The sequence below is a fragment of the Notolepis coatsorum genome (assembly GCF_963971535.1).
Source record: "Notolepis coatsorum genome assembly, chromosome: 10".
NCBI lineage: Eukaryota > Metazoa > Chordata > Actinopteri > Aulopiformes > Paralepididae > Notolepis > Notolepis coatsorum.
The window spans coordinates 59,905,989-59,917,997 of NC_140174.1; the positions used below are offsets into that span (position 1 = coordinate 59,905,989).

Here is a 12,009-nt window from a genome sequence, read left to right on the forward strand (position 1 = left end):
AAGCCTTGGGTAGACAAATCCGTCCGCGAAGCTCTGAAGGCACGCACCTCAGCCTACAACGCCGGGCTTGTGGCAGGCAACATGAATGACCACAAGGTGGCGAGATACAACGTTAGGAGGGCAGTAATAGAAGCAAAAGGGTGCTACAGGGATCAAATTGAACTTCAATATGAACAGGCTGACTCTAGAGCTATGTGGCAGGGCCTCAGAACGATGACAGATTACAAAGGCACCTCCCTCAAACTGAACAGTGACATCTCCTTAGCAAATGATCTCAATACCTACTATGCGAGGTTTGAGGCTGGGAATAACAGCACCAGCCTACATACCACTGCAATAGAGGGGGGGGGGGGGGGCGCTGCTGATGGAGATTCAGTGTTCAGGATAACAGAACATGAGGTAAGATAAGATATTCCTTTATTGATCCCCTTGGGGAAATTCCAGTGACACACACATACAGCTCATCGTCTCATTAACACAATCATATCACAATCATTACATTTTTACAGTAACAACGGCACAACATAAATTCAAACAGACATGTACATTTGTTGACACATGTCGACTACAGAAAGCCTGAGACACCATATGCGATAGTCGGCTGCAACAACAACAAAGTGTCGTCGCGCCTAGAGCTGCCGCGGTATCGGTATTACCGCGGTATCGCTGTTACATCATGCCCACCGCAGCGTTGGGCTGAATACCGGCATCACCGCTGTTTTTTATTATATTATTATTATTATTACGCTCTCGTTGGGCTTGCGGCTCTGCAGATATACCCTACTTCTCTGTCGAGATTCCAAGCAACCCTATTGGGTACCAGAAAAGTCACATGAAACACTGCAGACCACTGATTGGTCAGAAGAGATACGCGTCACATGCTTGGAGCATCTTGCAGTGCGTTTACTTCCTGAATCTCAGCCATGATCACAACACGGCTAATAGTACGTTAGCTCCCACCGGAGACCGGAGTGGATTACCGACGCCGTCGCTCCTCAGGGAACGAGGCATAATGATTTTACTGCAACGAAATGTTATAATAAAAGCCCTTCGTTCTATACACTTGTCTGATTGAAAACTTTATTAACAGACCGCAGAATGGGTACAACTCGGCACGCTCTGAGCAAAGAAAGGAACTTAGATATTAATTGAGTAACGCTTGCCTTGCTATGTGGTCCGGTAAATACGAACGTGTAACTATACTAACGTTAATGCCACAAATCGAATGCCTTTGTAATCATAAGTAGTAACGTTATAATAATAAGAAGAAGAAAGGGTCGGGGGGGTAACCGGCGGGCGCGACACCAAGGGGAGACTTCGAATCCGTGTTTCACTTTTAATAACGAATGCGTGCATGCCGAATCCCAAACAATATTCATGCTGCAAAGTCATCCTCTAAAGATAGACATTTAGACTAGAGGCAGGCTATATGGTATATAAAGAGTAGACTACAAAAGAAATGCATTCAAACTTTTTTTTTTGTGTGTGTGTGCGGTAATACCGCGGCGGTAGGAAATATTTTGCAAATGTGTGCGGTAAGGAAAACATCAATACCGCGGCAGCTCTAGTCGCGCCAGGTGAGGACCTTTAAGAAAGTGAATATCAGGAAGGCAGCAGGACCGGACGGCATCCCCGGCCGCGTCCTAAAAGTCTGTGCCGACCAACTGGCCCCGGTATTCACTGACATATTTAACCTGTCCTTAGAACAGGCTGTCATCCCCACCTGTCTGAAGAAGTCCACCATTATCCCTGTACCCAAGAAATCCAAGCCTGCTTGCCTCAACGACTACCGCCCTGTAGCTCTCACCTCCATAGCCATGAAGTGCTTTGAGAAGCTAGTGAAGGGCTACATCTGCTCCTCCCTCCCCATCAACCTGGACCCCCTGCAATTTGCATACCGCCTCAACAGGTGTGCTGCACACAACAGCATCACACCTGGACAAGAGGCAGGGGAACTATGTGAGAATGCTATTCATCGACTACAGCTCAGCATTCAATATCATAGTCCCCTCCAAACTTATAGCCAAGCTCAGGGACCTGGGCTTGAACTATGACCTCTGCCAGTGGGTCTTGGACTTCCTGACGGGCAGACCCCAGGTGGTGAGAGCAGGCAACTGCACCTCCTCATCCATCACTCTCAACATAGGGGCCCCCCAGGGCTGTGTCCCGAGTCCCCTCCTCTACTCCCTGTACAGTACACACATGACTGCGTGGCACAGCGGAACAACACAATCATCAAATTTGCTGACGACACAGTAGTGGTGGGCCTGATCTCTGCAAACGACGAGAGGGCCTACCTGGAGGAGGTTAAGGTTCTAGCGGGATGGTGTCAAGAGAACTGCCTCTCCCTGAACGTCAGCAAAACAAAGGAGATGATTATGGACTTTAGGAGGTTGGGGGTCAGGGACTACAGCCCCCTCAGCATCGATGGGGCACCGGTTTGAGAGAGTGAACAGTTTTAAGTACCTCGGAGTCCACATATCCGAGGACTTGACATGGACCACACACATGGTGCAGGAATGACAGTGTTATCAAGAAGGCACGACAACACCTCTACTTCCTTAGGCGCTTAAGGAAGTTCAACGTGAGTCAGAAGATCCTCAAGAACTTCTACTCATGCACAATAGAGAGCATCCTGACTGGCAATATCACCTCCTGGTTTGGGAATAGCACTGCACAAGACCGCAGCAGACTACAGAGAGTGGCCCGTTCAGCCGAACGCACAATTGGAGGGGGGCTTCCCACCCTCCAAGACATTTACAACAAGCGGTGCATGGGCAAGGCGAAGAGAATAATCAAAGACTCCAGCCACCCAAACAACTGCTGCGGTCAGGCAAGCGATACCGGAGTCTCATGGCAAGCACAGAGAGACTCAGAAGGAGCTTCTATCCCCAGGCCATCAGGATGCACAATGAACAATGATTGCTCAATGAACAAAGGTTGAACAATGAACAATCGTAACAACCATCAAATGCACTCACAGCACACATCCACACGCACACACTCACTTTAAACAAACAACTCACTGCTGCACCCACTTTAGAACACCTAAACACACTTCATATTTATTGGCAAAGAATTTGCACTACAACCCATACCTCATTAGTCATTACACCTTACTGTAAATTGTACCTAAATTGTACCTCATCCCATTTCTGCATTGTACTATATAGTATATTGTATTGTAACTCAGTTACTTTTCTACTCTGCATTGTACACATGTATATTGAATACTTTTTGTCTACGTACTTGACTTCTATTTTATACTTACTATACTTTTTATACTTATCTATTTTTATCTAGCACAATCTCTGGAGCAAAACAGAAAGAAGCATTTTATATAAAAGTATTCTGTACTTCTGTATGACAACTAATAACTAATAACAAAGCCTCTTCAACTCATTCAAAACGCAGCGGCCCTCCTGATCTCAAACCTACCGAAGGCCCTCGACCTAGCATACCGTGCGGCAAAGGGAACCGCTCCCGCCTACCTCCGGTCAATGGTCTCTAACTACACACCCTCAAGACCCCTACGCTCTGCATCTTCTGGCCGCCTCAGACCTACTCCTATCCAAGCTCCGGGAGGGTCATCAAAAAGAAGCAGCCTATTCTCAGTCCTTGGAATGAACTACCCACCCCAGTTAGGACAGCCGAATCCCGTCCAATCTTTCGCCGTCGACTAAAGACGCACTTCTTCAACCATTATCTGAAATAATTTATAACTTTTTTTTTAAATAAATAAATAAATATCTAACCCCAACTAACCTTACTGTCATGCACATGTCCTAATAAACTAACCTACACTGTAACACGCAACACTTTGATGAACATTGTTACTCAGCTGATAGAGTTGTACCCTTCCTGATGACCTGTCGTACAGAACTTGTAAGTCGCTTTGGATAAAAGCGTCAGCTAAATGACTAAATGTAATAAAGAAACTTGAAACTTGAACTTCTTGCACACATCTTGCGAGTTTCAATGCAGTGGGTAAATTAGAGCTGTTGGGTAGACATGCTTTATTTTTTTAATCCACTTTTTCTCCTTTTTCAGTTTTTTCTCCCATCCCAATTTAGTCGTGCCAATTCCCCCCTCCCCTGTCTTGATCGTTGCTCGCATGTGCCCCCCACTGGTCAGTCGTAGGGAGGGTTGAAGAATCTATCGCATGTCCACTCCGATACATGCAGAGTCAGCCAGCCACATCTTTTCACCTGCCAGCGCGGACTCTCATTGGCGAGGTGTAACGTGTGGGAGGCTCACACTACCCTCGCCATCTCCTGTCCTTGCTGTGCAGGCGCCCTGACCGACCTGTAGGAGTCGCTGTTTACAACGACCACATTATTTACCACCCATCGACTTCCCTCCCGCTGACTCTGCCAATTGAGTCAGTATGACGGCCGGCCCAAGCCGGAGGCAACGCTGACAGCCGGATTCGATACCGGTGTCTCTCGCGTTGGTGACGAGCGCTTAGACCGCTGCGCCACCCAGCCGCCCCGGGTAGACATGCTTTATGAGAATTCACATGATGTTATTGTCTGAGAACTGATTCTTACAATGAATGTTGGATTATTATTTGTAGAAGTTTCTTATGCTGATGTAGGCAAAGATCTATATTTTTTGGAGGGGTAATTTTTTTTAAATAAAAGCAAACAAACATTCGAATAGTAATTTTGACATTGATTACCATGGCAGCGATTGAAGCTTTGAAGCATTCGGCTCAGGGTCAGCCCTACTGAAGTCCCAACAGTATTGACTTGGATACAGTGGGTGAGGCCTTACCTGTGTGAAGGTGAACCTCTGTGCGGTGTGTGTCTGGGGCCTCTCACTGACTCTGCTGGACAGACTGTATCTGGGAGCCTTCAGTACGGCAGTGTCAGACCCCTCTATTGTTACGCAGTCCTGGTGAGGAGAGAACACAATGTCAGAGAGAGCGTGATAGATAGATAGAAGATAGATAAGAGGGATAAAGAGTTAGTTAGTTCTGCAGAAATTACCGTGGTTTAGAGCTGCTACTAACAATTATTTAAGTAATCGATTCATCCAATGATTATTTTATCGATTAATATGTGCATTAGGGATGTGCAAGGATATCTGGTTATGCACATCCCTAATGTGCAACTAAACAATAAATTGTATCAAAAAGTTGACATTTGATAGTCATCGTTCATCAACAGTCAATCACATTCCTGTGCTTTCCGTCTTCCACCAGCCATAACCAAAATGGTTAGAATGATGTCTTTTCATTCTCGCAAAAATGGAAGATAAATTGACAACAGACATGCTCTACAATTGTATATGAAATATACCTGCTTGGTCAAAACTTAGCCTCATGAGACCACTACACATGCAGTCAGTAAAACACACGTTGTTGAACTTGATCATGCATATTTATTAGAACATTTTATTACAGCAGTATTATCAATACACATTTAGAAAACTAGGCATATTTAGCCAAAATATGTTGCCAGAACATTCTGGCAACATATTCACACAACAGAAAGAAAATTACTTGTCAATGCCCCACTATCACGACCCGTAGTTTGAGAACCGCTGGAATAGAGGAACCCATCAACCAAGTTCCTTGGTGCATGTATATGCACTGATAGTAGGGCTGGGCGATATGGCAAAGAATCATATCGCGATAACGATATGATAATGTTATCATATCATTCGACATCGATAATTATCGATTTCAAGTTTCAAGTTTCTTTAATAGTTGTCATACAGAAGTACAGAATACTTTTATACAAAATGCTTCTTACTGTTACGCTCCAGAGACTGTGCTAGACAAGATAAGTATGAAATAAAATATAGCATGTAAAATAGAAGTAAAAATAGGTCACAGTGTTCAGTATAGACATATGTACAATGTTCGATACAGAATAGAAGTAACTGAGTTACCATACAATATACAATGCAATGTACTAATATACAATACTATATAGTGCAAAGCAGAAATGGGATGAGGTACAATTTAGGTACAATTTACAGTAAGGTGTACGAGTTGTAGTGCAAATCCTTTACCAATAAATATAAAGTGTAAAGTGTGTTTAGGTGATCTAAAGTGTGGAGAGTGGGTGCTGCAGTGTGTTGTTTGTTTAAGTGAGTGTGTGCGTGTGTGTGTGCTGTGTGCATTTGATGGTTGTTACATAGTGTTTATTGTTCGTTGAGCAGCCTGATGGCCTGGGGATAGAAGCTTCTTCTGAGTCTTTCTGTGCTCGCCTTAAGACTCCGGTATCGCTTGCCTGACCACAGCAGTTCAAAGAGGCAGTTGTTCGGGTGGCTGGAGTCCTTGATGATTCTCTTAGCCTTACCCCTGCACCGCTTGCTGTAAATGTTCTGGAGGGTGGGAAGCCCCCCTCCAATTGTGCGTTCGGCTGAACGTGTCACTCTTTGTAGTCTGCTACGGTCTTGTGCAGTGCTATTCCCAAACCAGGAGGTGATGTTGCCAGTCAGGATGCTCTCTATTGTACATGAGTAGAAGTTCTTATGGATCTTCTGACTGACTTGGAACTTCCTTAGGCGCCTGAGGAAGTAGAGGCGTTGTCGTGCCTTCTTCACAACACTGTCAATGTGTGTGGTCCATGTCAAGTCCTCGGATATGTGGGCTCCGAGGTACTTGAAACTGTTCACTCTCTCAACCGGTGCCCCGTCGATGCTGAGGGGGCTGTAGTCCTTGACCCCCGACCTCCTGAAGTCCACAATCATCGCTTTTGTTTTGCTGACGTTCAGGGAGAGGCAGTTCTCCTGACACCACTGTGACAGATTCTCTACCTCTTCCAGGTAGGCCCTCTCGTCGTTGGCAGAGATCAGGCCCACCACTACTGTGTCATCAGCAAATTTGATGATTGTGTTGTTGTTCCGCTGTGCCACGCAGTCATGTGTACAGGGAGTAGAGGAGGGGGCTCAGAACACAGCCCTGGGGGGCCCCTATGTTGAGCGTGATGGATGAGGAGGTGCAGTTGCCTGCTCTTACCACCTGGGGTCTGCCCGTCAGGAAGTCCAAGACCCACTGGCAGAGGTCATAGTTCAAGCCCAGGTCCCTGAGCTTGGCTATGAGTTTGGAGGGGACTATGGTATTGAATGCTGAGCTGTAGTCGATGAACAGCATTCTCACATAGTTCCCCTGCCTCTTGTCCAGGTGTGATGCTGCTGTGTGAAGCACATGGGCTATGGCGTCCTCCGTGGACCTGTTAGGGCGGTATGCAAATTGCAGGGGGTCCAGGTTGATGGGGAGGGAGGAACAGATGTAGCCCTTCACTAGCTTCTCAAAGCACTTCATGGCTATGGAGGTGAGAGCTACAGGGCGGTAGTCGATGAGGCAAGCGCGCGTAGATTTTTTGGGTACAGGGATGATGGTGGACTTCTTCAGACAGGTGGGGATGACAGCCTGTTCTAAGGACAGGTTAAAGATGTCAGTGAATACCGGGGCCAGTTGGTCGGAACAGACTTTTAGGACGCGGCCGGGGATACAACAGATGTATGTTTATTTTGCAGCAATTCTTTGTCGTTGCCGCCATCTTTAGTGTTACATCCCCTCACACTCCAGTTCTCAGGCTGCAGCTGGTTTAAAAGCTAAAGTAAACAGGCTTCTCTGCTGGCTGTGGCTCCAGGAGAGTTGAACAGTTCTGGCTCTGCTAGTTTCTTTTCTATCTTTTGGCGCTTTTTTGGTGGACAAACCACCGCACATGTGCACCGTGACTAGAGTCTAGCTCTGCTAGCACACATAGCCTACTGTGTACAGATGGTTTCAAACTGTATTTTAAATTAGAAAGCAAACAAAATAAATGGACAAGAGAAAAAAAAAAAATTGGTAAGTATTGTCATTTGGACAAGCAAAGCCATTACTTTAAGTTGCAGGCAAGAAAGACAAGTCTGTCGACTGTCTCTGGTTTTAAAACTGCCCTGTTGCAGGTCACAAAAAAGAAAAAGAAAAAGAAAAAAAATCCGATATGGATTATTAAAATATATCGCGATATTTATCGTTATAGTTATATCGCCCAGCCCTAACTGATAGTGTTTAATGGTGAGTGAGTTAAGACTGTATAATTAGGAAGCATCAATGGTCACATAGTCTTATAGTAAATACAACGCAAAACTAAATTAGAGGCGGTGCAAAATGCATAAAACGTCAATGGAAAGACACGCGCAGAGGCGAACAGATGCAGCTTCGCTCTAGGGGACGTAAAAAATTTCAACTTGAGTTAGAAATTCACCAGACACGATGGAGCAAATATAGGTATATCTTAACAATGAATCTGGAATGAATGCTCTGTTTTTATTAGAAAACTAAAAGAGGCTTTAAGAACCACCCATATAGGAAACAGGGTAGACACATTTTTTCCCACATTATTTACTTTTGTATTTCTGGCAGATTGGTTCATTTAAATCCGTGCTTTTTTGTCCACGTCATATTGTGTTGTATTCCCGTTTATTTTTGTTTGATTATTGTAAGTGTGTTTTTTACTTTACTTAGATTATTTATTTGTTTTATTTTTAATACCCCCCCCCCCCTTTCTTATGATTAAAATGTTTAAGTTCTGGTGAGGTTTTAAGAAGCCCTGACAAGTTTCTTACCGCACCTGTACATCCACTTTCTAAATATTGTATTGTATTTGTATTAGGGCTGAACGATTAATCGATTTTAAATCGAAATCGCGAGTTGGAATGATGCAATTATCAAATCGCAAAAAAAAAAAAAAAAATCGCAATTTTTTTTTATTTATTTAACTAGGAAGTCCCATTGAGATACAAGATCGGTTTGGGAGAGGGAGGTAAGTGGTTTTAGATTGTGTGTTGTGAAGTTTAGACTTCAGAGAGGGAGAGTAAAGTACAGAAAAAAGGTACTGTTGGGTACCGGTATCGATTCCCAGGTAAAAAGAAACATTTTCAGGCTCTGTGTCCCGAAAAGACCCACCGCGTAGGCCAGATGCAAGCCGCATTTTACAATAAACCTCTGTGCGGCTGCTTTAATTTTATTATAATCGCAAATTTTATCGCAATATGTCAGAAAAATCGCAATTAGATTATTCCCCAAAATCGTGCAGCCCTGTATTATGCATTTGTATGTGTGCAAATACAATCAAAAACCTGTATGTTACGATGAGGTGCCCTCATGTACTTTATCAATAAATATGCATCTTTTCTACTACGTGTCCCTGATATCCCTTTTCTTTTCAGTATTTCTTTTTTAAAACTTTATTTTTTAGCGTTTATCGCTTTCCTGGTCAAGCATGACCGACAGTTGCAGGGTGAAACGGGAGAGAGAGCAGGGGGAGACATTCGGCAAATGACGGCGAGTCCGGGAATCGAACTCGGAGTCAACCAGATCCGTGACGCAGCACGGAGTCCCGCGCGAGCGCGGTAACATGGTGTGCTACTGGAGCACCCTCTTTTCAGTATTTCTACCTACCTAACCATCCGAGCGCCTTGGTGTTGTTTGGCAAAGTAGCACCGGGATTCCATGATTCAATGTAGTAAAACAACAAAGATACAAACAAACCGTATGTGTGTGTTACCTGTGACTCTCCATCGTCACTCTCACTGGATGTGAAAGGACGTATCCTCAGGTACACCCGCAGATTCTCCTTCTCGAGTTCAACACAACCCTGTGTGGCAATGCCATATAAGATTATTAAAAAAAAGCACAACATTAACATACAAGAATATTGAATATAACGTTACATGATTGTTTACCCCTTTTAAAAACCATCACATTAACAGACATTAACCACCATATTTCTCAAAACATGACAACATAAACATTCTAAATGGGCCCAAGTTTATCTCCTGTTGCAGTGTTTCAATATATCAACAGTTGACAGGAAATCAACTTGGGCCCAAGCTGTTTATAAACTTGGTCTATATACAAGGTTATGCCGCCATTTACATACATGATCACATAAATTGCTCTGATCCACCATAAAAGTAAGTGACAGGTAGGGAGAGTAACGGCAAGAGAGGCAGACAACTAAGTAGTATGAGAGGCAGACAACTAAGTAGTATGACTCTTTTCTGGTCTGCATCCTCTTAGGAGTTGTTTGTATTGAGCCTAACTGTATTGTACCCATTCTGCAATCTGTTAATAAAGTTTTCAATCAATCAATGAGAGCGAAAGACAGTGAGGGAAACCAGAAAAGAGGGAGGGAGAGAGAGAGATGGGTGGAGGAAATGATACCTGTGTTGCCATGGGGATAGGAGAGAAGTCATGGCTCAGGTCTCTCCTGATATCGTTCACTTCCACTGGTCCCACTCTGCTGGGCTCACCAGCCATGCATGACTCCATACTAACGCACACACACGTACACAAACGCCCACAGAGTATATTTGACAGCATATTGTATAAGAACAAGATGTTTCAACTGAAGCCATCATTTGGACAGTCTTCTTCGTGGGCCTGAGAGCTGTAAGTAACACTAGCAAACTCGTTGCATTAATGGACTGGTGATAAACGAAAGAGGACCAGCCGTATCCATCATGGACACGCTTCGTGCACGGAGATCAACTTCCAAACAAAAAAACACACCATCGATAACACTTGCAAACATAAGTTAGATCGTGAACGCTTGTAAGACACCTTTAAACACCACCAGTGTTGTGTGTATATATTGGGGCTTCTTGAAACATGTTTTAACGAAGCGTTAACGTTAGGTAACATTGGTAAATAAAGGCTAGTGTTAGTATGACGCTATGCCATAGCTAACATTAGCTGGTATGCTTATTGGCGCATTCAACGTTAACAGCAAAACAGTTATCCAATTAGTTTTATGTAACGTTAACCTTAACATTGCGTTGACGCGTATTATTTTGATATAGTACGATTGTATTTAACGTTCATATTTACTTACTTTGAAGGCGTTTTATTCACAAAAACATAAACAAAACATCCGCAACAGGACTTCGTCTGCGCGGTGTATTTTTTAAACTGGCGTCAGCGAACCAATCAACGTGTATAGCTTCTTTCTTCTTCTTCTACAGTGGTTTGCATCCAGTGACAACCTCCGCCCCTAGTGGTTGTGTTCCCACCGGGGAAAACCTTTCAACTCAAAAGGGTGATTGAGTGATTGATTGAAAAATGTAGATTGAAGATTGCAGAATGGGTACAAATTAATACAGTACGGCTCAATACACACAATTGTTAAGGGGATGCAGACCAGAGAAAGAATTTCGTCTTGTTTACATCAGTGTTATGTTTGTTGTTTCCAGTAGGAATAAACAGGCTAGGGCAGTGGTTTGTTAAATTAATTATTGTTAAAAAAAACACAAAAAGTAAAATATTTTCAATATATCAAATGCAAAGTACATTTTTCTGGGGGGGATTATTACAGGCTATATAGCATGTGTCAATGATTATGGTTAAATCAGACCTGCCTCCTAAAAAAACACACACTTTTTTAGATGACCTGCCAGATGGCAACAGATGTTGTGGTTTGTGTGCTCAATGTCACTTTACAGAAAAATGCACTGTTTTCTATCACCCAACAACTAGGAAAGAGATAAAAATAAGAGGCAAAATAACATGTACAACTACCAATGTAATCTATATGCTTAAGTGCCCATGTGGTAAGGCATATGTCGGTAAGACAACACATGCTTTAAAAACACTATTGCCGAACACAGGAGTACGATACGGAATGAGGATGAAAAAAGCCCAGTGGCTTTACATTTTAAAAAGGCACACCACAATGTCTCATCACTAAAATACCTTGGAATAGAGAGAGTGCATCTTCCAAGACGAGGAGGAGATATAGATAATCTCCTACAGGAGAGAAGTATGGTGGATCCATTATCTTAAAATTATGGCACCAACAGGACTCAATGAAGATTTTGACATTAGACCTTATTTATAAATTTAACCTATAGAGGGAGACAGTCAATATACTTTGTTTTTCATTTTTTCATTTTTGTTTTTGTTTTCAGTGGCTAGGATTTGTACCTTATACACTACTGCTACTGCCTGTTGCCTATCTGTAAATTATGTCTCATGTAAATGTATCAACCATGCAAGTTTTT

At 43.3% G+C, this 12,009-nt stretch overlaps 1 protein-coding gene across 1 annotated transcript in view; it reads right to left on the reverse strand.

The window, feature by feature from the left end:
- Positions 1-10,893, reverse strand: part of kif20bb (kinesin family member 20Bb) — a 107,790-nt gene extending 96,897 nt beyond the window's left edge. Inside the window, exons 1-4 of the mRNA XM_084322730.1 lie at positions 10,845-10,893; positions 10,175-10,283; positions 9,516-9,605; positions 4,777-4,896 (exon numbers count right to left, since the gene is read on the reverse strand). Of these exons, the coding sequence (XP_084178856.1) occupies positions 4,777-4,896; positions 9,516-9,605; positions 10,175-10,282 (318 nt within the window). The 5' untranslated portion in view covers position 10,283; positions 10,845-10,893. The remainder of the gene's footprint in view (positions 1-4,776; positions 4,897-9,515; positions 9,606-10,174; positions 10,284-10,844) is intronic.
- Between the last annotated feature and the right edge of the window lie 1,116 nt (positions 10,894-12,009).